Below are 26,676 nucleotides of genomic sequence, written 5' to 3'. Positions count from 1 at the left end.
TTGGGAACATGACAAAGTTTGCCATTTGAATAAGCATTCATTTGTCTAATGTTTTGGATGGTTCCAGCTGATGCATAAATACAGTGAACCTCGCTTACCGTGACTGTCTGCCTCCTTTTGCAAATGATGATTAGTTGAACCACTCCCACTCTCTTCCCCCTCTCCACACAATGTCAGCTTTAACATATGAACCTTTGCTTTTGCTTTGCTAATAAACAAGCTTCATTTACTGAAAACAGTTGGGAGGAATGTCTACTGTTAAACTGAGGTTATTTACTGAGATGATTGTTCTGTGACAAAATTACAGCTTCCAATTTTTCTCAAGTCTATATTACATTGTATGGTCTATTTATTTGCTCTCTTTTAAATTTCCAGCTAGTATGTGGAAACAATATTTTTTTTATACATGTAGCCCCCCCCTTATTTTTCTTGTTTTGTTTTTGACTTCATCTTTTAGAAAATATTTTTTCAACAAACACAGACAGCCTTAATCAATCCAAACAAGGAGCTGAAGTGATACTTCCAAATTACATTTTCCCATATTTGGGAAAGTATAACTAATGCTCTAAACAACTGTGGCATTTTCTCTTTGCTAATCACCAGAGGGTGGAACTGCAGCTGAAACCTTGCCATTCTCACCCTAACCTGCATCCATTCTTCCTTCCCACTGGATAATGATTATTATCTGATATATTTTGCTCAATCTACTCTTACTCGTGGTTGTGATTGACATTCTTTTGTTTCCACTTACGAAGCAACAGTTATAGCACTTCAGAATGATTCTCGTACGTTAAGTATTTTGATTGAGATAATTCTGAAAGATGTGATAAAGTATATACACACTGGAGCAGAGTGATGTGGGAACCACAGGCTTTTGCGAGTTCTTATCCATGATAGGACTCTTCTTCTAGGGCGATCATTCGCTAATAAGTATGATTCTCCATCTAAGGAACTCTGTGCCACTGGTCATGGGTTCTGTGGGCCCTTGTGTGGCTGATGAGCCTGATCCGAAAGCCGCATCTTCAACTGCACACATGGCAGGAGTTTCTGGAAAATGGGTTCGGTCCTTGGAATTCCAAGTCCCTGGATCACTGGCATTTCTTTCTCAGGCTCCAGGTTTCTGAGCCATATAGAATAGTTGGAAGGATGGCTGCCTTGTGCTCAAGGATCTTGGTGTCAGCCTTGGCCATTCTTTTATTTTATATGGGTTGATAGCTTGTTGAAGACTCTCATCTTTTGGCGTCCTTAGTCATCCGAAGGTGGCGCTCGCAGACTGGCTGTTGGATCTACTCATCAATGTCAGTCTTGGATGAGAGGTGGCTCCCCAGGTAAGAGAAATGTTCCCCATTTGGGAGGGTTTCTCTGTTGACCTTGATGGAGGGAGAGACCAGATCTTGTCCTGGCGGGTTGGTAAAGGACTTAACTCTTCTTGAGATTAAGGCTGAGACCCACTTGTGTGGTTGGAGTATAACTTTAAGAATAAAAAAAGGCGAAGCAGTATGTCATTTAGAAATCATTGACGTTAATTGCCTTCAATAAGGAATGGGATCCCATCTGTAAGAATAAAAGGCAGGAAAATAATCCACTGAAAAAAAACGATGAAGAAACTGTGTGAAGGTGTAGGCTGGGTGGTAATCCCTGTTACTGTCATGTTCATCATTATACTAGATGCAATCTGCCATGGGAGAATAAATCTCACTAATTTTAAACTCTATTCTGTGTGCTTCACAGAGAACTGGGGTAGTAGGTCTGCTTCAACCTATTACAATATGTATATAAATGATGTACAATAAGTTCCAATGAAAGGAATAACATCTTTGCTAAAATAGCAGAACATCTCACATGAAATACTGTCCACCAAGGAGAGTTAATTTTAAAAAGCTGCCCCAGTCCCTAATTCGGCTCGTCCCATCTCCCTACCCTCTCTTCCCATTTTAGATGGGAGTGACAAATACGATGATGAGTTGTTGAATCTGCCTCTGAACACAGGTCATGTTCAAGTTGAAGAGTTAGGGTAACCTGAAGCACAAATCAATTCTCGCCCTATCTGTATTGGAAGTAACAGTGCTGGTGGGATAACAGCAGCCCTTCTGTGCTGATTTTATTTTTCAATGATATACTTTTAATAGGCAGATTAACATTTAAATGACTTAAACAGAGTTACTGGACTCACAGATCTAACATGGAGGGGAGGAGGGCAGGATTTGTGATTTAGAAAGGCACGTGCTGTTTTAGCACCACCTTTAAGTTCTAGGCTAAATTCTGTTCCATGTAAGGAAGTATATAAAACAGTCAACATCCTGAGGTGGAGCGACACAAATTATTTGTTTAAACCAGGAGGGCATCGGGTGCGGCATTCTCCTGTTTGGGGTCGAATAATAAACGGGTGGGACGTTGGCCCACCCTCCAAATTTGTCCCAAGCCCAACCCATTTCTCTGGCTATGAGGTTATTACCGATGTAAGTCAGGATCCTGATGAGATTCCCATCATCAGAATCCAATGGTGCTGCACGCAGTGAGAAAATGGATGATGAAAGAATGTCAGTAAAAGACCAGTAAATCTGACCGATCTTTGAGAGTTCTCATTAAATCTTGTGAAATTCCCACTATTAGGATTTGGTTAGGGATCAGTAACTTTTGTTTAAAATAGACGAAGTTTGAATTCCCCAAGGAAAATATAGCCACAAGATTCCACAGTTTGAAATAAACAAACATAATATACAAAGTCCGAAAAGTGTAAAAGCTACATCTATCTTCTACTCTTTTTAACATTCAGAATTAACATGAGATAAATATGAATAACAGGGAAACTTTGGTAGAACACACCTCACTGTACATTAAATGGCAGATGCGACCAAGGCAGATCCCATGGATTTCTCAACAACCCACTCACATGTCTGTGACCACTGTGAGTCACAAAGTTTTGTTAAAATTCTGACTCCCTCATGAGGGTAACACTGTCGTGCCTGTGGGAAGATCCAAGGTCGGAGCTGGAGACAGGAAGCCCCCCCTTAGCCTATGCCAACCCCCCCCATTGCTGAGGGTTACTACACAGAGTGAGAGACAACTCATTGTGGATTATGAAGATGATTTAATAGTGCAAGTATCCATTTTGTGCCCCCTTCTTCCTAACTAATGCCGTGATACTGTACCCATGCCAACTCGGTGCTCCTACAATTTCTTAATCTTTCTAGCTCTTCTGTTCCTTCTTGGTGTTCCCCCAGATTGCACATCTGAAGTGGGTGTGGCCTGCTGCTTTAGCTCCCTTTGACTTATGATGTCCTTGGTAGGCATCCTCTGGAGGATGTGCAACAGCAGCTCTGTGGTGCCTATCAGAGAGTGCCCCAAAAGCCTGACCTCTTAACATATTCCACCAAAGTGAGTGTCTCTGTCCTGGTGCTCGGTGCTTGTGAAAGTGGTGCCAAGAATTCTGTGTCCTCCCTGGAGCTGCAGTCCAGGTCACTCCGAGGGCTTAGACATGGGGCTGCGACCCTGGATGGGCTGACCTCATCTAATGGAGTTCCTGGAAGAGAAAGTTGATGGGGTCAACTTTTGGGAATATCAAGGGTGTGCAAAATGATAGACTCACTTGAGATAGGTCATCAGGATTGCCATGTTAGTTGAGGAAGTGAGACTGAGGATTGCAGAGAGCGTGTATATACAGCTCGTGCTTATCGGAGCCAGTTGGTGATTCCCAACTCCAGTGGATCAGACGCAGACGGAGTCCGAGAATCATGTAATTCACGTGGGCCGGCCTGGCCAATTTGAATAGTTTGAATTGCACCTTTTCAGCATTGCCTGTGTGAACATGAGTCACTCCTGTTTTCACAGCAGTGGAAGCTAGGAATGAAAATGGGTGATCCCCGCCCATTATTACTCAACCATAAAATCCTTATGGTGCAGAAGGAGGTCATTCGGCCCATCTCATCTGCAACAGCTCTCTCTGAATGAGCATCTTACTCAAGCCGAACCCCTGGCCTATCTGTGTAACCCCGCACATTTGGCATGGCTAATCCATCGGACCTTCAGATTTTTGGACTGTGGGAGGAAACCAGAGCACCTGGAGGAAACCAGGCAGACACTGGGAGAGCGTGCAAACTCCACACAGACAGTCACCTGAGGCTGGAATTGAACCTGGGTCCCTGGTGCTGAGGCAGCAGTGCTAACCACTGTGTCCCCCCCCATAAAATATTAACATGAACTATGAACTATTTGTCACACCACTGATTTAGGGAAGTTCCGACAGACACCCATGCACTGCAAGATGATGTGTCAATTTAAATGAAGCCGCTCATATGTTTGTATCAAGATGGTGATAGCCATTGATTTGTGTTTGCATTTCCAAATATATTTCTACTCTTAAATAGTAAAGAATGCACCTCAATGGTAATTTAAAGCCTTCACACATGCCTTTGCTGACTGTGGGGTGTAAATGAACCTCATCCTGCACGGGTCAGGGCCTTATTGTTCTGTGGGTTATAAAGTTGCCATTTCCTTCCAAATGGTCTTCGCTGCTTCATTGAAAAATACCTTCCCACCGAGACCCGTTATCGGGTAGACTTGAGGGATGACCTTGCCACGCTGCTGTCAATTGAAATGCCCGCTCAAGGGCCACATCCTACTGCTGATGGAAGTCGCTGAGCAGTGGGCAAGGCAGTTGGGTTTTCTTGTGGGCTCCCAAAAGGGGTCCCTCATTTAGAGCAGATTGCAGGACCTGGCATCGGAAAGAGAAGGGGGGGGGGGGGGGGGGGGTGGTGGGTAGGTCGGAGCTGAGAGTCAGCCCCTGCCCTTGCTGATCAACCTTCCTGATCAACCTTCCTTATCCTGAAACCCACATCAAGCGATTCTCATCCCATCCTCAAACCTGTTGCCTGGGATCCTTCACTGACCCTTGGTCACTTGCGTGTGCATTACTGCCAGTGACCACCATTCTGCCAGCGACGCTGCCTGCAATGAACAGCTGCTGGCCTCTGAGCGTACAGCAGCTCATGGTGGGGGAGTTTCACTCCCTGGAATCTTTGATCCCGGGGAAGGACCGTCACATGCCACCTAAGTGCTTGATTGGCAGGCCTTCTCCAAAGGAGGTTCAGTGGTGCTCACTTTCAGCTCTCCAACCGGTGGTTAAGAACTCTGTCGCCTTCATTAAATACTGTCCAATGCCGTGGCAAGAGGAGCGGGAACTCAAAAGGAGAACAAGCTCAATTATTTATTTTCTAATTTCCTTTCGGGAGAGACCACTCAGCTCAGTTGGTTGCATGGCTAGCGTGTAGTTCAGAATGAAAACAATACTGCAGGGTTTGTTCACTGTTCGGCTGAGGTAGACTTGGGCTTGCTTCCTCATTCCGCCCCATAGTAAAATCACAGCGTAAACCAATATTTGGTGATGCCACCCAGCAGAAGAGAAGAAGAATTTCCTTGTGCGTTTGCTGGAGCAGGAGTGCTCCTCTGGGCCCTTCAAGGTAACCTTAGGCCTCCAATGTCCTCTCTGTTACCCAACCACTTAATGGAATGCAGCTGACTGTTCCTTCGCATCCCGTGTGACCTCTTGCTGTCTGGAATCTTACTCCTGCCTGACACACATCTTTTTGTTGATTCATTCATGGCATGTAGGCCCCGCTGGCTAGGCCAGCATTTATAACCCAGCCTAATTGCCATTGAGAAGGGGTGGAGAGCTGTCTTCTGGAACTGCTGAAGTCCATATGGTGTGGATACACCTGCAGTGCTGTTTGGGAAGAAATTCCAAGATTTTGATCCAGCGACAATGAAGGAACTGCGACATATTTCCAGGATGGTGTGTAGCATGGAGCAGAACTTGCAGATGCTGGTGTTCCCAAGCATCTGCTGCCCTTGTTCTTCTAGGTGGTAGAGATCGTGGATTTGGAAGGTGCTGTTGAAGGTGCCTTGATGAGTTCCTGCAGTGCACCTTATAGATGGTACTGTGTGTTGATGGTGGAGGGAGTGAATGCTTATGGATGGGATGCCAGTCAAGTGGGCTGTTTTGTCCTGGATGTCAAACTTCTGGAGTGCTGTTGGATCTACACTCATCCAGGCAAGTGGAGAGTATTCCATCCCACTCCTGACTTGTGCCCTGCAGATGGTGGACAGGCTTTGGGAAGTCAGGAGGTGAATTACTCACTGCAGGATTCCTAGCCTTTGAGCTGCTTCTGTAGCCACAGTATTAATTTGGCTAGTCCAGTTCTGTTTCTGGTCAATGGTAACCCCCTGGATGTTGATAATAGGGGATTCGGCGATGATAATGCTATTGAATATCAAGGGGCGATGGTTCTCTTGTTGGAGATGGCCATTGCCTCTGGCACTTGTGTGGCGTGAAGCCACCGGTGCCAGGTGGAATTAAAATCTCCTCCTCGGCCTCATGCTGCACAGAGCTGGTTGGTCTGTGTTCTGCCTTAGCCCCCACCCACAAACGGGAATTAAAATCAGGGCTTTTATTATATGCAGCTATTTAAAAAGTCAGGAACTTATTAATAAATGACATATTAGCTACTTTGATGCTTTTATGATACTAAATACACATTGCTAGCGCTGAAATGGGAAAAACCAAAGGTTATGTCCTTCATCTAGGACTAGAACACATTCTTGTGGGGATGATTTTCCCCAAAAAATCTAAGTGCCCAACAGGCGGGAAAAAGGGAGATTTTCCCACTTGTACTTAGTGGGATGGATTTCCAGCACTCTGTGCTCCACACAGTCCACGGGGGATTCACGCCTCTCACGGGGGCAAGGCCTCATTCCGCCAGCAGCATAGCACTGAGCAGGCCACTGTGCATGCATTGAACTGTCAGTGGGGAGATTGGTGCATGCGCACTGGTATCCCGATTGTCGCACCCTTGGCGGTGCCTGGTGGGCAGGGCCAAGGTGCTAGGCTGGCACTGCCCAAGGGGGCACCCACCGCCCACATGCCCCTCATCCCCGACCTCTTGGGAGAGGCGTCAATGGCCTCTTTGCACCAATGGCATGATCACGCCTGGTCCCCGTTGATGGGGATCAGCTTTAATGCCCGCTGGTGGCAACCTCTCCCAGCAGGGTGGAGGGGTTGGGCGGAGATACTAGCGAGCCTGGACGATGCCATCCCAGGCTCACTAACGATATCGCAATTGGAAATTCCATATTGTAATCAGCCTCGTGCTGATTTCCGGTGCAAGGCTGATTAGGTTATAAAAAAGGGCCTGGGAAAGTCACAATCAGATGGACATCGGTCGTGACAACGGCTGACATTTCCCGATCTGCTGCACCAGGAAAATCGCACCCTGTGTATTGTGTGGGGAAAATATGTTGTTGATATTTGTAAGATGGTATTGAGGGCAAAAGAAAATATACATTTTGCTTAATTTAACTTTTAGTAATGCAGATATAATCATAAATAAGTGAGCAGTTCCAGCAACTGGTGACATGCCAGAACATTTCACTTTCTTAGTTCAATGTGCTCATTAAGTGGTTTCCATAGGGATAAATGAGATGGCTTCGGATCAAGCTTTATGGTCTGTTTGAGTCAGTAGTTCTTCAGTTCCAAATAGGTACTCTTGATATGTTAACCTTAGCAGTTAGTGTTTCCCAGTCTACTCAGCTGTGGAAAAGGTCAGAACCACGTCTGATTCTGTTCTGCTTTCGAGTTCCGAGTACACTTCCCAGTGAATGGTCACTGGCTATAAGACATACTGAGGCTGGTAGCGTAGTGGTAATGTTACTGGACTAGTAATCCAGAAGCCTGCGCAAATGCTCTCGAGGCACAAGTTTAAATCCCACCATGGCAACTGGGGGGTATTTAAATGCAGTTAATTAATGAATCTGGAATAAAATACTACTCTGATCATGAATTGACTGGATTGATTGGTTGGTTCCTTATGGGAGGAAATCTGCTGCCCTTATTTGGTCTGGCCTACATGTGACCCCTGATCCACAGCAATATGGTTCATTCTTAACTGTCCTCTGAACTAGCCTAACGACGCATTCAGTTGTAGGTGGCCCATCTCCGCCTGCTCAAGGACATTTTGGGATGGACAATGGGTGGTGCCTTTGCCAGTGTGTTTTTCCAAAAGGTTTTTAAAAAAATATTGCTTTTTAGTCAAATGGCAGGGAAACAATGAGTTTCATGTTTCCAAGAATTCTGTCATGTAGCCGTAACAACTTCTAAGGTTTGTGCCAAAGTATCCACGGGCAACTTCATCCTCTGGTTTTATTTTGTATTATTTAAGTTTTTTCCAACTGCTGTCTACACTTCATCCTGATGGGCACTAGAAATTCTGAACTTATTGGGGTATGAGTGTGAACCCCTGTCCTTTCATTCTCGAGCACAGAGCAATACAGCAGTAACTACTTTGGATGGACTTTAAAGTACAAAAAAAAACAATACTTTTGAGTCAGAATTGTCCCTGCGTATTCGAAAGAAGAGGCCAGGAAAGTGGTTTTATGATTGATGACTTACTCTGACTGTTATGAGCCACTGAAGAAGGCATTGCTCCCAGCTAAATGGTCAGGAAGCATGCCCTAGTGTTTGAGTGCGTGTGTGAGCACACGTAAGCTTTTGCATCTGGAGTTCTTTTCAGCTGAAGCCAGCTGCTGTAGAAACTACACAGTTTCAGGCTGTGAACTGCTTCGAAAAAAATTATGAGCTAATCTCGATTCTTATAAGTGATGGCAGGCAGGATGTTGTCTTTGCTTGTAGTTTAGCACAAAATGGAACTTAAGCCAATAAAAGAAGAACAACTGGCTCATTGTCTCTTGGGTTCATTGCCTGAAAGAGTCTGTGATGGGTATGAACCCCTGGCTTAACTGTTACCACAGAGATACGGGGGGAGCTAAATTGGACAGCACCTGAAGAGGGGCATATGATGCTAATGAAAGACTCACATTTAAAGTTAATGTTTATTTAAGGTTTATCTATTAGTGTCACAAGAAGGCTTACATTAACACCGCAATAAAGTTACTGTGAAAATCCCATAGTCGCCACACTCCGGTGCCTGTTTGGGTGCACTGAGGGATAATTTAGCATGGCCAATGCACCTAAGCAGCATGTCTTTCAGCCTGTGGGAGGAAACCGGAGCACCCAGAGGAAACACACGCAGGCACATGGAAAACATGCAGACTCCACACAGACAGTGAGCCAAGCTGGGAATCGAACCCGGGTTCCTGGCGCTGTGAGGTAGCAGTGCTAACTACTGTGCCACCGTGCGCTCCTTATAAAAGCACAGTGCATCCCAAAACACTTTACAGCCAATAAAGTACATTTGAAGTGTCATCTTCGTCTCTCCCTCAGTTTGAGGATGATGTCTAGTCAGGGTCATGAGTTTCTGCTATGGGTCGTCACCTGACTTAACTGGCTGATTCTCGACCCACAGATCTTTAGGCACATAGGACGGACTGTCCAATGAGGGAGTGGTATCCATCGTGCAGCTGCCCCTCTGCCTCACCATTAAGACATCATGACTCAAACTTGGCCCATTGGACATGTTGTCACCAGTTTGAAGTTTAAAGATTTTCAAGTTTTTAAAGTTTATTTATTAGTGTCACAAGTAGGCTTACATTAACACTGCAATGAAGTTACTGTGAAAATCCTCTAGTTGCCACACGGGTACACTGAGGGAGAATTTAGCATGGCCAATGCACCTAATCAGCATGTCTTTCGGACTGTGGGTGGAAACAGGAGCATCCCGAGGAATAACTTGTAACAAGTTCCGCCTGATTGCTAATGACCGTGGTGCCTTGCTTCACGGAGAGCTTCAACATGTCTTTGAGGCATTTTCTTTGCCTTTCCCTGGAACATTAGCTACTTGAGAGTTGAGGAAGCAGGACCTAGCTGGGGAGACTGTTTTCAGCCGTTCAGACAGTGTGCAGTATATCAAGGTTGATTTTACAAGGGTTTTGGTTGACTGCTTGTGGAGTTGTCTTTAAGAAGGACACTAGCATTTGTTCAACAGCACTCGTGTTGAATCTGCAGGATGTAGCAGAAGCATTGCTTATGGAATTTCTCTAGAGCTCTTGTATGTCACTGATACTCTGGTCTAGATTTTCATGAAGTGGAGACTATGTGGCTTACCCAAAATGGTGCTGGAAACCTGAATCTGGAAGCCCTGCCCCCATTTCTGACAGATCTTATTTTTACTGTGGTTGGGGGGGTAATGGGGAAGAGAGTGAGCCACACATGAAGGAAACTCAAACTCAGCAGGATCATTTGAATTCAATGTTGAATTCAAACAGGCCCTGTCTTTGCTAAAGCAAGGTGCCTTATCCCACAGAATCTGTATTATGAATTCTTAGAGTACATGTAAATGGTCCAAAAGGGCTGATAGGGTTTGTGAAACTGCCAAGTTATTTACATAGACTGCCCTTTAAAAAGATTGAGAAAAAATAGCCTACCTATACCTGAGAGTTGGAAAAAATATGCGCTTGTAGTTCCAATAGCTCTTTGTTGACATAACTTTAAGTGCTATCATTATATAATTTCTACTGCTTGACAGCTTTCCACATCCTACCATTATCACAGTGGGGGTTTGTAATTTCATTGTTTGATTGATAACTCCAATAAGTTTTTAAATGATTAACTGTTAATGATGTGGGTTTATGTATACAAATATTTTTCTTCTTCTAAGGGATTAGGTACTTAAGGGGAGTTAAATTGAATGTGCTTTCATAAATGAGAGTGTTTTTATATATGATGAAATCTGTAATAGGTATTTAGGACTTTGTTATTCTATCTCAGCATGGCACCTGAGATCTGCCCGCAGTGGATACTGGCTTAATTGGCATGGAGGGTGTAAGGGAAAAGGGTAGTGTATGGGGGGAATGAGTTGGCATAGGGCTTTAAGAGATCATGGGGGTAGGTGGGGGTCATACGTTGGCATGTATGAGCATAGGGAATGCCTGGGGAGTGAATGGCTGAGGGTAAGGCCTAGAGGACCTATTATTTAATAAAATAACTGGGAAGATGGCGGGTGTGGTAAGACAGTAGATTTCCCCCACTCTGTGCACCCTTCTCAGGAGAGAAACTCCAGGCCACTGAGTCCAGGTCTCACTGCAGTACAAGATTCTGGTGACAACAGCTGCTCTGTACACTTGGACTTTGCTTGACTTGTGATGGCCTTTTATTGTCAAACATTCACTGCATTTGTTTGTAGAGTGTTGAGTGAGTGCAACTGATCCAATGTTGGACCTCCTTGTCAATTGTGACCTTATTGAGAGTGGTGGATGTCAAGATATGGGAATGCTCAGCATATTCTGGGGTCTCTCCTTCAATCTCCTTGAACAGCTTCTTCGCTGCTGCTGTCAGACTTTTGAGTGGCCCTACCTTGCATTAAGTTGATCTTTCTCTACATGCTAGCTATGACGGTAACACTACATTCTGCACTCTCCCCTTTCCTTCTCTATGAACGGTGTGCTCTGTATAGCGCGCAAGAAACAATACTTTTCACTGTATGCTAATACATGTGACAATAATATACCAAATCAAATCAAAAACATATTTGGGAGGTGGACTGTTGATCTAATGTGGGTCGATTGAGTTTTGTTTTGGCAACGTTCAGGAATAGGCTGAGTTTCTTGTACACAGAGTTAGTAACGACACTGCAGTCATACATAAACAATAGACAACTATGGTGGCCAGTTTAGCTTTTGTATGGAGGTGACTGAGGTTGAGGAGTTTTCTATCCTGAAGAACCTGCAGTCCAATAATGTCATAATATTCATGAAGCCAAGGAGAACCCTGTGCTGTTTGTGTGGCTCAGCAGCGGAACCACAGTGGGCGGTGTCAACTGGCCTGAAGGGGTCAGGGAAGTCTTTAAAAAATATTTCTGTTGGAATTCCATTGAAACCAGGTGAAGCAGAACTATTTGCCTGGAGTCCTAGGCCACATTAGCACACTCCATTCCCCCCCATATCCCGAATTGCTTTGGAATGTCTCCCAATTCCTCCTCCCACAGACTTTCAAGGAAATGACCATGGGTCACTGGGTCCATTCTCCTGTCACGATGTTCCTACTCCCACCCATTGGTGATGTTCTGATTCTGGCCCTATATTGAGCAAGACTTTGAGTACCTTTGTTTGGATGAGACCCAGACATTAAGATGGGCGAAGCCTCCATTTCCTTACTTTACTAGTGCACTGGCAGCTTTGGGACTCACACACGTTTCAGATGTGTTGAAACTGTATGGCATTTCTTCTTCCCAGTTTTCTGGAATCTCTGTGCTGTATTTTGTAAAACATGCGGGCATGGGTTGAGAGGGCGTTACATCTGGATGGAAAATGTTTGAATCTCTAAGCTCTAAGATATCCATTTATACTAATTTATGCAATTGTTGTAATTGCAGCTTCAAACTGCCCATAGTAAATATTATTCCGGTATTATGTTTTCATCCTGGGAAGCTAGGATGCCTCCTGAGTGTTTCTTTTACATTACCAGATACATAATAGGCCTTTCATGTCTATTTTAATGATGTTGTTTCTGGGTGATACGGTACAAACTAAGTAAGTTACTCAAACAGAAGCAAAGGTCGCTTGTAAGCCATTGACAACAGGTACAGTTTCACGTCTCCCTCGCTGTCACCTAAACATGCAGCTACAGTACTTCCTTGCATTGTTCCCACAGGTGTTGCTATATGCAATGCCCAACTATTACTATTGCTGTTAACGTTAACATTAACCCTTTGGGGGTGATTTTTAAATACGTTTTGTTTAAAATTAACTTTTAAAGAATACTTCATAATTTTTTCTTAGCAAATAACATATGTTATTTGTGTATATGTCACTTTCCCTCCTCTGGTTAAATACTGCGCAGATGCTTGATGCATATATTTAAATGTGAAGACTTTAATGACATACTGGAGGGCTATTGTCATCTGTGGACCTAAATATTAACACCACCTGTGCCTTTCAGAAAACAAGGGAGCTGAGGGAAAATTCAGTAGGTTTTTAAGGGTTCAGTTACACATTATAGATAGTTCATGTAGGATTAGTGAGTTCTATATCTTTTTGCTGTTTTGTTCCCCAACTTTTAAACAAATCAATTCTAAAGTGCCATATTTGTATCTCAAAAATAAGGTTATAAACAAAAGAAGAATTATTTATGACTATTCTTGAAATAGATGCATTTAATTTTGTATGGTAATATTTCACAAACTTTAAAGCTGAATGGTTTTTGTTTCCCCCCCCTCCCAGATGGAAAGCGTTTCATGTGCAGATTTTAAAGGTGGACGTATTAAAGAATGCCAGTTATTTCAACAATGTACTTATAATTCCGTGTTCTCTTATTGATGGCAATAGATAGGTATCATTCTTTTTACAGATGTATTAAGTTTAATTATTTTTATAGGTGCCATACTAGCTGTAGTCTTTGGCAAGATGTGCATGCTGCTGTAGTAGATGATTAATAAGCTACCACAATGCTCATAGAGTAGCCAGGTAAGAAGTTCTCATTAGCTGCCAAATCACCTGTTTGCATAGCCGCTTGGAAAGGGAATATAGCTTGCTTGCCGAAACCGCCTTTCAATTTTCAATTAAATTTTGCTAATGTTACGGAAACTGAAGGTGCAGAGCAAATACTAAAGGTAGGACATTTCATAGATTCTCATCTGTAAAGAAAAGCTAAATATAGTGTGAGCTGGTTGATCTCAGAGTGGCCTGCTCTGTGTACTGCGTGCAATACAGTGAAGTAGTGTATGTTATATCAAAAGCTGGTAAATAAGTGGCCTCCTAAATGTTTAAAGTAGGATATGAGTTGAGAAAATGCTACGTGGTCTTTACTTGAAACACAGTCCTTGCAGTTCTCTGGATAATGAGAAATTTGTGCAGCAACTTTGTGCCTATGGTTGAATGTAGCTTTTAAGGTGCACTAAATTGTGATTTTTCGGGTTAAGAGTTCATATTCAAGATTTACCTCTCATTAATCCATCAGTCAAATTTGGATAAATATTGTCAGTGTTCAGCCGTGTTAAAAGGTGGAGCACCCAACAATACTAATACAAGAATAATCCATTCTTCCACTGGAAAAGGTGGCAGAAGTATATTGGTGAGCAGTTTTAATTTTTTTTCTATCCTGCCTCACTTTCACTTCCCTCTGATAACCAAAGGTGGCACAGTGGTTAGCATTGCTGCCTCGCAGAAGCAGGGACTCGGGTTCGATTCCCGACTTGGGTCACTGTCTGTGCGGAGTCTGCATGTTCTCCCCGTGTTTGTGTGGGTTTCTTCCGCGCGCTCTGATTTCCTCCCAAAGTCTGAAAGACGTGCTGGTTAGGTGCATTGGCCGTGCTAAATTCTCCCTCAGTGTACCCGAATAGGCGCTGGAGTGCGGAGACTAGGGGATTTTCACAATAACTTCATTGCTGTGGCCTACTTGTAACATTAATAAGTAAACTTAAACTTAAAATTCACAGAAACTCTAAAGCCGAGACATTTCTGTCAATATTAGTTACTAAGGCTGGGGTGGTAGTATGTGAGTATTTGAGAAGATCAGCCGGATATTAAAATTAACAATGGGCCAGCTAACTTTGCAAAGTAACACTGTGAGCAGGATGAACCAATTCTGATTGTACGCAGTACCATTCTAAACTCCTGTTTTTGTGTGAAGCTGTTATTGCGGCTCATAAATATTTAACAGTTGTTGTGCTTTATCAGATTTTCTTAACAGTTGTAAGTTCAATGTTCATGCTTTCGTGTTTTAATTTGTTTTCTTTAGATATCCAAAAATGGAAACATATTGCCACATGCGATTTTGAAATCAGATTTGATTAGGTATCCAAATGTTACTGAATTTTAAAGTCTGTGGTTTGGCATTGAAGAGATTTGGTTTTTTCCCATAAATATCTGTTTTATGGAGTGGAGTCCTTGCCCATCCACTGCTGGCATCAGACAAGCAGGTCGCCTGCATTGATGGGAACCTGAGTTCCCCGTGAAGGCAATTCAGAGTAAACAATTGTACCAACAATTGGGGGGAGGGGGGGAAAGGAAGGAGGGGGAAGGAAGCTGGCAATAATGTTCATGGGACCATCAGGCATGCGTCAATATCCCAGTGTTATTGGGAGATTGGTAGACATCCCCCACTCTCCTCGATTGCTCCAACCTCCGATGGCCGACTGTGACCTCTGATGGCCAGCTCCAACCTCCGATAGTCGGCCCCATCCCTGATTGTTGGCCCCACATAAGTCCGCACCCACTGATGCAGAGATTCCCTCCTTCCCTCATGATGCCCTGCCCCCTCAGGTCCCACCCCTTGGCACTGCCTGGTGGGCACTGCCAGGCTGGCAATGCCAGGGTGCCAGGCTGGCATTGCCCAAGGAGCACTCCCCTCCCTGCCCCGGGGGCCTCAATGAGTTCTGGTCCTACCAGCGAGGCCATCACATCAGGTCCACATTGCTGGGGATCATCTGTGATCCTTGCTGGTGTGGACCTCCACTGGTGAGGTCGGAAATCCTAGTGAGCCCAGACAATATTGTCCGGAGCTTACTAAAAACTGTTCTCCGGCGCAAGGATGACTACGTCAGTAAAAGTGGTCTCGGAAGATCACCACTGCCGGACACTGGGCCTGATTCCTGTCATTGGCCTCCTGCTGACATTTCCCACTACTCAACCAGCGTAGCGGGATGGGAAAATTGCGCCAAACATATTCAGCTTACATATGTAATGAAATCAGTAATCCTTTTGTGGGATTTAGTTATATACCAGATGATATTGTCTGGTGTTGTACAGCTTTATGCTAAGCAACATCTGTCAACCTTATACTTGATGGAGCTAAAGATGTATCTATACTAGTTACCTTTCAGTGAGCGTTGGATGTGTACTCCGCTATATTGTTGGGAAAACCATATCTTTACGAACTATACTTTTCTTTTAAAATATGGAAGAACACAAATTTATTTGGAGACTTGGATTTTTTTAAGGAAGGTCATAAGTTCACCTTGGACTGTCAATAAGCATACCTTTATTAGGAAATCATATGGTTTCAGACACATGATCAGCATGGTACTTGGGGCGGAAGAGCTCTTCATTTGACCTGCAATTATTTTATATGATGGAAAAAAACTGGTTTAAAGGCAAAGGCTAGTGATCTACTGGAAACCACCTGACAAGAGGAGCTTTACGTTTTGAACATTTTGTTTGGAATTCAGTTTTGGGGAATAAACCAAGAAGAAACGCTGCCCCAACTCGCTTTCTTCCTGCTTTGTCTAAAATTTCATTTGTTGTTATCAACCTGCAGCCTGAGATTCCTCATCTGAGTATAACTTGTCTGCATTTGAAAATAAAGATGAAGAATTGATCCAACTCTATATTCTCCTCCATGCTGAGGCTCTATTGGCGAGAACCTCCATACATCTACTGGGACCAGAGGCCAGCCTTCACATAGGGAGCTCTAGCACCAGGACCCTGTGAACTTTATCCTTTATTTTATCAATCTTATCCTTTGAAGCTCATCTCTGCAGTGTCCCAGTGTGCATCTGTGTGTGCATGCATACATATGACTGTGTGTGTGCACATATCATGAATTAATTATTATGAATTTGCTGAAAGAAGCCTGGTTGAAGTCTTTCTTTATTCGGGCCGAACAGTAGCAAAGGTAAATAATTGGCCATTTTGCTGAGTGAATTAAACTTTTAAACTAATGGTGCAATCTGTGGAGTACTGGGACTAGACAAACTCTGCACTGTTTCCATCTGGATTGTAACAAAAACAGTAACCCCCTTCAGTCCTAGTACAGGTACACAGTGCCCCATAGAGTATATTCACTAAAAGTCTACAGGGCTTTAAAATGGAAGCATGCCAGAGTGGTTCAGGGTGAACTAAATATCGTCATTTTGCTTCATCTTTTTGATAAAGGCACAAGCTGAAGAAGATTGGCTATAAATACATAAATAGTGGTAGAATTATGGTAGGAACACTTGTTACACAGGAATAGGGCACGTATATATACACTAGTAGTAAAGAAGGAGAAAAATTGAAATTAAGATTGAATGCCAAGATAATTAAGACAGTAAAATTGCTTTGTAGCTCACTGAGACACATCAGAGTGAAAAAACCCAAATAGATTTAGACACCTGCAATTACACAAAATGGTGTAAGACAAACATGAGTTTTATCTTAAAAACCATAAAACAAAAAACTGGAGGGGTTGAACCAAGAATTATTTAGAAGGTCTATAATGTAACTAATCCAATTCAGCACCTGGTAAGTATTTTTTGTGTCTGGAGCAGCAGAAAAGGGGAAGAATACAGAGAATTTATTTTGTAAATTAAAGAACAGGCATAACAAAATTAAGATGTTTGAAGTGTGGACTTGAGTAGATTTTCCAGTTCTACCCAGTAATTACGAGTAAAATGTGGGCAATGAGTGGGCAAAATAGAGAGAATCCACTGGTGAATTAAAGCACATTCAGCACTCTGGCCAATTTTGTAGCTGGGTTATATACTGACAGCAGATGTTTGTAGACTGTCATCTTAAAATTAACCCCATGATATCATTCAAGTAAAATTTCCTGGCACTTGGTCGAGCAAAACGCTCAGTCATCTATAACTGTATAAAATGGGTGTTCAGGGCTGCTAGAGACTGCACTGTGTATGAAACTGTATGTAAAGAGCCCAGTTGTAAGGTTAATAGGAGAATGTTGAGACCTTTTCTGGATCATTGTTCTTGTTTCTTTCCTGTTTTCAGGAGACTTTAGACCAAGTGTTTTGGCTTTGCAATTTTTTTGGCACATCCAAATTCTAGGGATGGATTTTCATGGAGTTGAATGCTGTGGATCTTAAAAATGACAGATGTGACCCTATTCCGGGATTCCCACTATATTCCGGTGCGCGCAATTTTCATTTCTGCAGGAGAAAGATGTGAGTTCTGGCTGGCTCCATTGCAGGGGTAGGCATCAAGGGAAATTGTGCTTTTTGAGGAATTAACAAGCAAGGTGGATAAAGGGGAACCTGTAGATGTAGTGTACTTGGATTTCCAGAAGGCATTTGATAGGGTGCCACATCAAAATTTACTACACAAGATAAGATTACATGGTTTGGGGATTAACACATTAGGATGGATAAAGGATTGGTTAGCTAAGAGGAAACGAAGAACAGGAATAACTGGGCATTTTCTTGGGTTGGCAAGCTATAACAAGTGGAATGCCAGAGGGACCATGCTGGGGCCTCAATTCCATCAATGATTTGGGTGAGGGGTTCAAATTATGGGATCGAAATTTGCCAATGACACCAAGTTGGTAGGGAAGTTGTCAAGAGGAGGCAGAGAATTTGCAAAGGGATATAGACAGGTTAAATGAATGGGCAAAAATTTGGCAGATGAAGTATACTGTGGGAAAATGTGAACTTATCCACTTGGCAGAAAGTGTAGAAAAACAGTATGTTATAAATGGGGAGAGATTGCAGAATTCGGTAGTACAGAGGCATCTGGGTGTCCTGGTACATAAATCACAAAATGTTAGTATGTAGGTACATCATGTTAATGGTGTGTTTATATTATTAGGTTTCAGACAGAGGTTAAATTATTTTCTCTTGACGGGTTGTTAGTTTGTAGAACTTCCATCCCCAGAAAGCAGTGAAGGTGGGTAATTGAGTTTATTCAAGGCAGAGTTAGACAGGTTTTGCTTAAACAAGAAAGTCAAAGGTTATGGAGGCCAAATGGAGTTGAGACCAAAACCAGACCAACCCCATGATCTTACTGAATGGTGCGACAGGCTCAAAGGGCTGAATGACTTAGTCCTGCTCTTAATGCCCAGGACCCTATGTTCCTATCTTCTAGATCACTGCAAATCTTGTGTAGTCAGGTCAGCTTCTCAAAGACTCATGGTTCATGGCCCCTCAGAGGAGTTGTCTAGATGTGAAAACTTTTCAAAAGATGACTTCAAAGGGTCTTACCCATGTCCCCATGCCAACAAATGCTCCACATCCCCCCCCCCCCATGGCTCCCCATAACCTCCATTGCAACTCCTAACACTTGCATACCTGTTCATCCAATATACACTCTGTGCAGAAGCAATGAACAATAAATTAACAATGACATGTATGGAAATGCTTAAAAAAAAACCACACATTACTTTCTTTTTAAAAAAACTGCCTTTATTACAACCCTATACAGTGTCAGTGAGTGAGATCTTTATAAAGTATCGGTGGCAGAAATTACAAGTTTGTGAAACCTCAATTTTTATAAGTAGGCATTGAGCCATTCACAATATATATTGAAGAAGTTTTTTTCAGCTGTCCATCAAGTAATGTTTTCCCTTCTCTGGACCTATTTAACCAAACTAATGGAAGCCTGGGTTCTCAACCAAGCTGTATTATACACGCTTGGCTGAGAGCCCAGAATTCCATTAGTTTGTTGAAACAGAAGGGAAAATATTGATTAAGAAAGAAAAATATAGAGGTAGAATGTACAAAGTAAAAGAAATATGTTATATTTTATAAAAAATCCTCCAACAATATTTACATCAGAAGGAATGAGACTTTCCACTTGTGAAAGTTATTTTTCTGTGGTAGAGAGTAGAAATCATCATAGAAATCCTACAGTGCAGAAGGAGGCCATTCGGCCCATCGAGTCTGCACCGACCACAATCCCACCCAGGCCCTACCCCCACATATTTTACCTGCTAATCCCACTAACCTACACATCCCAGGACTCTAAGGGGCAATTTTTTTTTAACCTGGCCAATCAACCTAACCCGCACATCTTTGGACTGTGGGAGGAAACCGGAGCACCCGGAGGAAACCCACGCAGACACGAGGAGAATGTGCAAACTCCACACAGACAGTGACCCGAGCCGGGAATCGAACCCGGGACCCTGGAGCTGTGAAGCAGCAGTGCTAACCACTGTGCTACCGTGCCGCCTACAGTAGTAAGAGTTCCTGTGTAGAATCCCTTTCCGTGCCGAGTTTAGTCCATATCTATGACACTTTTATTAGGAATTTCTTACTGTTCAATACAATTTGAATGGGAAGTCAGATGGTGAGGTGCCGTTCTCACACAACCGATGTAGGCGTGGTGCATCTCGAACAATAATTTCTGAATTTTCTTATTTAGCTACATATTTATGTTTTGATTTGATTTACTAAATCAAATGGGCACCATGGCAGCACAGTGGTTAGCACTGCTGCTTCATAGCGCCAGGGACCTGGGTTCAATTCCCAGCTTGGGTGACTGTGTGGAGTTTGCACATTCTCCCCATCTCTGCATGGGTTTCCTCTGGGTGCTCCAGTTTCCTCTCACATTCTGAAAGATGTGCTGGTTAGGTGCATTGACCCAAACAGGCACCGGACTGTGGCGACTAGGGGAATTTCACACTAACTTCATTGCAGTATTAATGTAAGCCTTGCTTGTGACAAATAAACTTTAACTTTAAAACTTTATTATTGTCACATGTATTGGGATACAGTGTAAAGTATTGTTTCATGTGCACTATACAGACAAAAACATACCATTCATCGAGTGCAAGGGGAGAAGGAAAGGAGTGGGTACAGAATATAATGTTACAGTCATAGCTAGGGTGCAGAGAAAGATCAGCTTAATATGATGGGTTAATTCAAAAGTCTGATGGCAGCAGGTTGGCAGCTAGGTGGAAGTTGTCTGATTTGCATGCAAAGGATGGTGAGCAATGCTAGCCTCACCATTATTTTCAGAGCAAAATATGGACCAACATTTGCTAGTTTTAAAAATTGAAACTCGCATACATTTGGAAATCAACAGTCTTTGGCAGTCAGAGATTGCGTAGGTACACTGAGTGACATCTGAGTGGCATCTGGTTGTTGTGCAACCATCTATAAACCCTTAAGGATGCTTGTTGTTTCAGATTGCCCTTTTGCCTGTCAAATATTTTCAAATACAAGAGGGCTTTAATCATTAGGAGCAGGTGAGTGGTGCAGTGGATGTGCCGTTCGAAATCTCAGGAGCTTGTCTGCTGCATTCAGGTTGTCAGTTTTCTCAAACGCTGCTCGTTTGCTAACTAATTAGACTGAAAAATATACGGGGGTGCATGAGTGTCCAGCTGTCGATATTCAGAACAAGAAGCTAATTATCTCAGATAACATGCAGTACCTTGAACACAGCATGTTTATTTAATTGATGTGTTTTAGACTTAGGGCATTTGGAAATTCTAATTCTGACTATTTGTTCTTCATCTTCCTCCAAGGCACACATTTGGTGTTTTATTTTAATTGAACAATTCCAGTGCTTCTGTGTTTACAGGTCCCTACCCTCCCAATCAACAAGCCTTTGCTCTGCCATTTTTACACGTCAGTACGATTCACAATGATGTCCTTATGTGTCATATTTTTAAAAGACAGTCATGGCCTTTGCAAACTAATTCTACGCAACTGCTTCCAGTGTAGGATACAACCATACAACAAAGCACTAGTTCTTTGTTGCCGAGCCAAGATGGAGGAAAGGGCAACAATTAGCTAGGGATAGAAATAGACAAAAGGAATGAAGTGAAGGGGGTCAGAGCAAAACAAAACTGGGAGAAAGATTTGCCATTTTGTGAGTATAGACACTATTACTGGGGATGGATTTTGTCAACAGCATGCAGTTCTCAATGGCATAACTGGGAGTGTAGACCAGTTCCACACTCTGTTTTTGCCATTTCCTGCACAATTACAATTAAAACTTTAAGTGCTGGCAGTGTCCATGGGAAACATATGTGATTCAGTGGCAGGGAAAGTTTTCATTGGTGAAACCCACCATCAGCTGGCCATACTGCAGCTCCATAAAATCCTCCTCCATCCCCTCTGTATTGTCGGAAAAGGACATCTGCAGCCCAAGCCAAAAAAGCATGCGATGGTTAGAGGCAACACCAGAAAGTCTATAAAGGAGTAAAAAATTGTACATGTGACTTGGGTCAAAATACACAGTTCCTTCAATTCCATGTTTTTTTTTATTGCCATGTTCTGTTTATACAGGAAAACCATCATGAAATATATGAAAAAAGGAGGCAAATATACATTAGAAGGACTGGGGCCATTGTGTAATCTCTCAATTGCTTCTTGTTACTAAAATAAATAAAGGTGTTCCATTTTGTATTTATATTTTGTTTCCTTTTTTAAAGCTTGATATTTCTCCTTGTCTCATGGTCAAGTACTAGCTCTAGCTTCCAAGACCAACACAACTTTGTGGCTACAACAAGTACAAGTCCTTTTGAGTGAAACACCCTTTCAGCTTTTTTCCTTCTCCATCAGTGAATGTATAGCCTTCACTCAACACCAGTCCTCAATGACTGAAATTGGGAAGTTGGCAGATAGTTGGCAACCAGCACCTGTAGACATAAGCAACTTATACGCAGTGACATTCCTTGCCCAGCAAAATGTCCCCACATGCTGCAAAGCTGGGTACTTCTGACCTTTGTAGATATAGAAGAAAATTAGAGGTCACCAAAGGCTTTGTCAAATTGGTGTGTTTTTAGAAGGCTTTTCAGTTTAGGAAAAGAGTGTATTCCATACCAGGAGGCAAACATTGATAAGGGCTTTGTCATCAGTGGTCAAATGGAAGGTAGACCACAGCTGAAAGTGTGTGTTAGAGGGAGACAGGCCTGGAGGAGGGTCCAGGGTAGCACAAGGTCATGAAGGCATTTGTAGATGAGCACAAGAATTTTGAACAAGATGTGCTGAGGATTAGGGAATCAATGGAATTTGACAAGAAAAAATGATGAGTGAACTGGCCTTTGTGCAGGATAGGTAGCTCTGTTCCGCTACTCCCCCACCGCGACACTTAGATTGGCTGACAGCTTTGCAAGACGGGACTTCGGTCCAAGTGCAGACAGAAGTCCCTCCACTGCCAATCAGAGCTCAATTGAACCTGAAATGGCAGCAGACCTGTCGGAGCACCCCCACCAACTTTCAGGATGATGGGTGGAAATTCAATTGGTCACATAATTGGAGCAGTTGGCAGACTAGGACAATTATTGGAAGGAAAAATCAATGGAAAATGTAGGAGACGGAAGCAAAGGAGGAAATGAATGATGCATGCAAGGGATTGGGTGCAATTGACCTATGCGCAATGTATAACAGCAGTCAAACCTTTGGGGGATTGTATGTGGGAATGGGTTCTGCTCTTTCAGCATTTTTAATTGATTGTGTTTCCTCATTTCTTTTACAGAAACTGAAAAACCATGGGTAATTTCAAAGGACATGCACTGCCTGGAAGTTTCTTCCTCCTATTTGGCCTGTGGTGGTCAGTGAAATATCCTATGCGGTACCTCTGCAGAAAGAATAAGAGTGTTTGTTACTTGGTATCAATCTCAGGGCATCGGAAATTAGACATCATTGAGGGAATTGTGAAAGCTAGCTTTGCACTGATAGGTGAGTCAAAAATATCCACTTATGCTTGCTTCATACTTGTCCATTTCTATCTAAACCCTATACTTATCGTGGGATATCTTTTTCTTCTGTTTTGAAAATTGATGTAAGGAACACATTCCTCATGGGTAGAGGTGTATCATCAGTTCTCACAGCTGATAAAAGGTGTGTCTGGATAGCCTCGTGTTGAACCTTTTCCTTCTCTGCACCTTGTCAACCAAGGCCTCTGCTGCATTATAGGACAGTCTTTCCTATGGTGTTCTATTCCTGTATTTCCCAGACCACAATGTTCTAAATTGATTTCCAATACCTACACCAGCCAAAGCTGAGCTCCATTTTAAGAAATGTAGGCTGGCTTTTAAGTGCTGCAGGCTGGCTTTAATTGGTGCTAGACTTTCATCACCTTCGTCATCTGTTGAGGCTAGCGACCACTGAATGTTATGGCTGGCTGGACTTTACAATCAGTGCAATGAGCAGGCAGCATAAAGTTGGTGTGTTAGTTTAGTTGCATTGGAAGCAATGGAATTGAATTAATAGCATAATGCAATCCCTTTGCCTTTTTTCAAGAGATATCAAATTTCCTGTCCACTGTGTCTTTCCAACATTTCTTGTTTTGATATGTTTGAAAAACTCCATGCTTCCATTTTACGTAACTTGTTCACTGAAATTAAAGGTGAGATTTATTTTTAACATAGCCATCTATGTAGTCGCGGGAAGCTAATCTTGCTGAGTTTCTGATGCTCACCTGGTTGCCATAGACTCTTGATTATAGCAATTGAAGTTGTCATTTGCTGCTGATGACATAGATTGGATACAGCATGTTCTTTTTTCAAATCAGAGCAGTGCAGTTGATAATGTGACTGTAAAGTAATTTAAGGTAAGATGAAGGAGGTAATCAGGGAGATGGAAAGGCAAGCAGTTGGAGACCTGAAGTAGAAGAAAAGGCTGGAAATGCACAGCATTGTGGGGGGGTGGGGCCTATACCGCCCAAGAGGCTGGCAGCAAAGCACTGAGCGGGCCACTGAGCATGCACCGACCGATCTGTCAGAGAGCAGTGGCCCAGCATTGCCTACCTCCCGATCGCTGACCTTCCCCACAATCCCCATCGCTGGCCTTGCAGCCCCCCACTGCCCCAACAGCACCACCACCACTTCAGTCCTGGGCCCACTATTGATAGGGAAATTAAGATTTCAATATTGTAATCAGCTCCACGCTGATTTCCGGCATGGAACTGATGATGCTGGAAATCTTTGGCTGGGTGATGCACGGAGGCCGTGACTCCCAGTGGGAAGCCTGGGAAATGGCCTCCGCTGATGTCTCCTGGCCTGCTGTGCTGCTCGAGCAGTGCAGCACCGCCCTCCCGCCCCATATCTCTTAATCTTGATCAAATAAACATTGATAAAAGAAATCATAGAATTGAATATCTTATTCTAAGCACTAAAAAAGTTGGCAATCAAGTAAAGTCAACAGTTTTCTTTAGTCGTCAGAACAAAACCTTCTACAAAGATAATCCTTTTATACCAAGCTGGAATAATAAGGACTAGTGTAAGAACTCTTCCAGTAAAACTAGCTGGCCACATATGCTCTGCTTCCAGTCGGTCAGTAGGTCTATCTCCATCGCAAACCTGTCCCTTACCAGTGTGAAAATCACAACATTTGGGGATCTTTTACTCCAATGCGAGTCTGGCAATTCAAATCGAGCTAAAATAAAGTTTATTTATTAGGCTTACATCAACACTGCAATGAAGTTACTGTGAAATTCCACTAGTCGCCACAGTCCGGCGCCTGTTCGGGTCAATGCACCCTAACCAGCGCGTCTTTCAGAGTGTGGGAGGAAACCAGAGCACCCGGAGGAAACCCACGCAGACATGGGGAGAACGTGCAGAATCCACACAGACAGTGACCCAAGCCGAGAATCGAACCCAGGTCCCTGGCGCTGTGTAGCAACAGTGCTAACCACAGTGCTACCATGCCGCTCCTGCCTCAATAGTGAAAATTGCAGCCTAACAGCTGCTTTGGTTACTGTCTACATGCATGAATATCTTGAACCATCTTTCCCCTTTAACCATTAACAACCAAGCCATCTATGCTTTTTGTCAGTAGAATTAAGAGCAGGTCACATGACCCCCTTCACGCCTCCATTTTATCCTAAATGCATCATGTCAAAACATAATCTTACAAACTTCATCTGTGTAATAAAATATTCTCTTTATTTTATAGAGTCCATAGTGACCTCTCTGGTAAGTTACTACAAGATAATGCATGATTATTGATTTTGCAAGATCAGCAATAATGTGCTTTGTTAACTTTCCATTACATCAATGAAACCGATCATACCCATACTTGCTACTTTTTTTCAACAGTGCAATTGAACAATTGCCAAATTCTGAAAAGTAACAGCACTGGAGGAACCAATGTTCACTCTGATCTGCGAGGCCACAGAGGAAGTAAACAGGCCACGCACATCTAATATTCCCTTTAAAAAAGTGCAAAAGTACAAGTGCAAACAATCTTAAAGGGATCATATAATGCAAAGAGAAATTTCAAGGAACATTGATGGGAAACATAAAATGTTGGTCCATTGGTGCACGGAAATTAAGGAAGAAATTCACTTCAGTTCGTGTGTTTTGGGTGTCCTTTAGGGCGGCATGGTGGAACAGTGGTTAGCACTGCTGCCTCGCAGCACCAAGGACCTGGGTTCAATTCCGGCCTCAGGTCACTGCCTCTGTGGAGTTCTTCCTATGTCTGTGTGGGTTTTTTCCGGGTGTTCCAGTTTCCTCCCATATTCCAAAAATATGCGGGTTAGGTGGATTGCCCATACTAAATTGATCCTTAGTGTCAGGGCGATTAGCAGGGTAAATATGTGGGGTTACGGGAATAGGGTCTGGGTGGGATTGTTGTTGGTGCAGGCTCGATGGGCTGAATGGTCTCCTTCTGCACTGTAGGGATTCTTTGATTCTATAATGATTGCTTCCTTGGAGCAAATTCTGTATAACCTCACAACTTACAAAACTGTTTCTGTTAGAAGATAGAATTTAACGCACTATAAATACATTTTCGTTAATGTTGTCTGGCTGTTCTGCAAAAGACTGAGGGGCTGATAATGCACTCTGGGTGCAATAGATTGGATGCCCTTTAGGTGCTTGCCCTGCATTTATATGACCTAATGGACTCAGTGCACTGAGACAATATTGTGCACTTTCAGAGGTTGAATTTCAGCAGAGCTACTGAGGATTCATCGGTCTGGTCATTCTGGAGAAGACCCAGGGAAAGTAAAGCTAAGAAATGGGGCAATAAGCATTTGATTATGTCATTTTGTTCAGTATAAGGTATCAAGGTGCTCTACAACCAATAAGCCTGAAAGGACTTTGAAGTGTTCAGCATTTGGAGAAGTAATGCC

At 43.0% G+C, this 26,676-nt stretch overlaps 1 protein-coding gene across 1 annotated transcript in view; it reads left to right on the top strand.

The window, feature by feature from the left end:
- tmem45a (transmembrane protein 45a) overlaps nucleotides 1–26,676 on the top strand; it is a 72,202-nt gene that overhangs the window by 25,810 nt on the left and 19,716 nt on the right. Inside the window, exon 2 of the mRNA XM_078232873.1 lies at nucleotides 23,077–23,279. Within this exon, the coding sequence (XP_078088999.1) occupies nucleotides 23,090–23,279 (190 nt within the window). The 5' untranslated portion in view covers nucleotides 23,077–23,089. The remainder of the gene's footprint in view (nucleotides 1–23,076; nucleotides 23,280–26,676) is intronic.

This window comes from Mustelus asterias, chromosome 17 (genome assembly GCF_964213995.1).
Source record: "Mustelus asterias chromosome 17, sMusAst1.hap1.1, whole genome shotgun sequence".
Taxonomy (NCBI): domain Eukaryota; kingdom Metazoa; phylum Chordata; class Chondrichthyes; order Carcharhiniformes; family Triakidae; genus Mustelus; species Mustelus asterias.
This window is presented reverse-complemented; position numbering and strand designations above follow the sequence as displayed.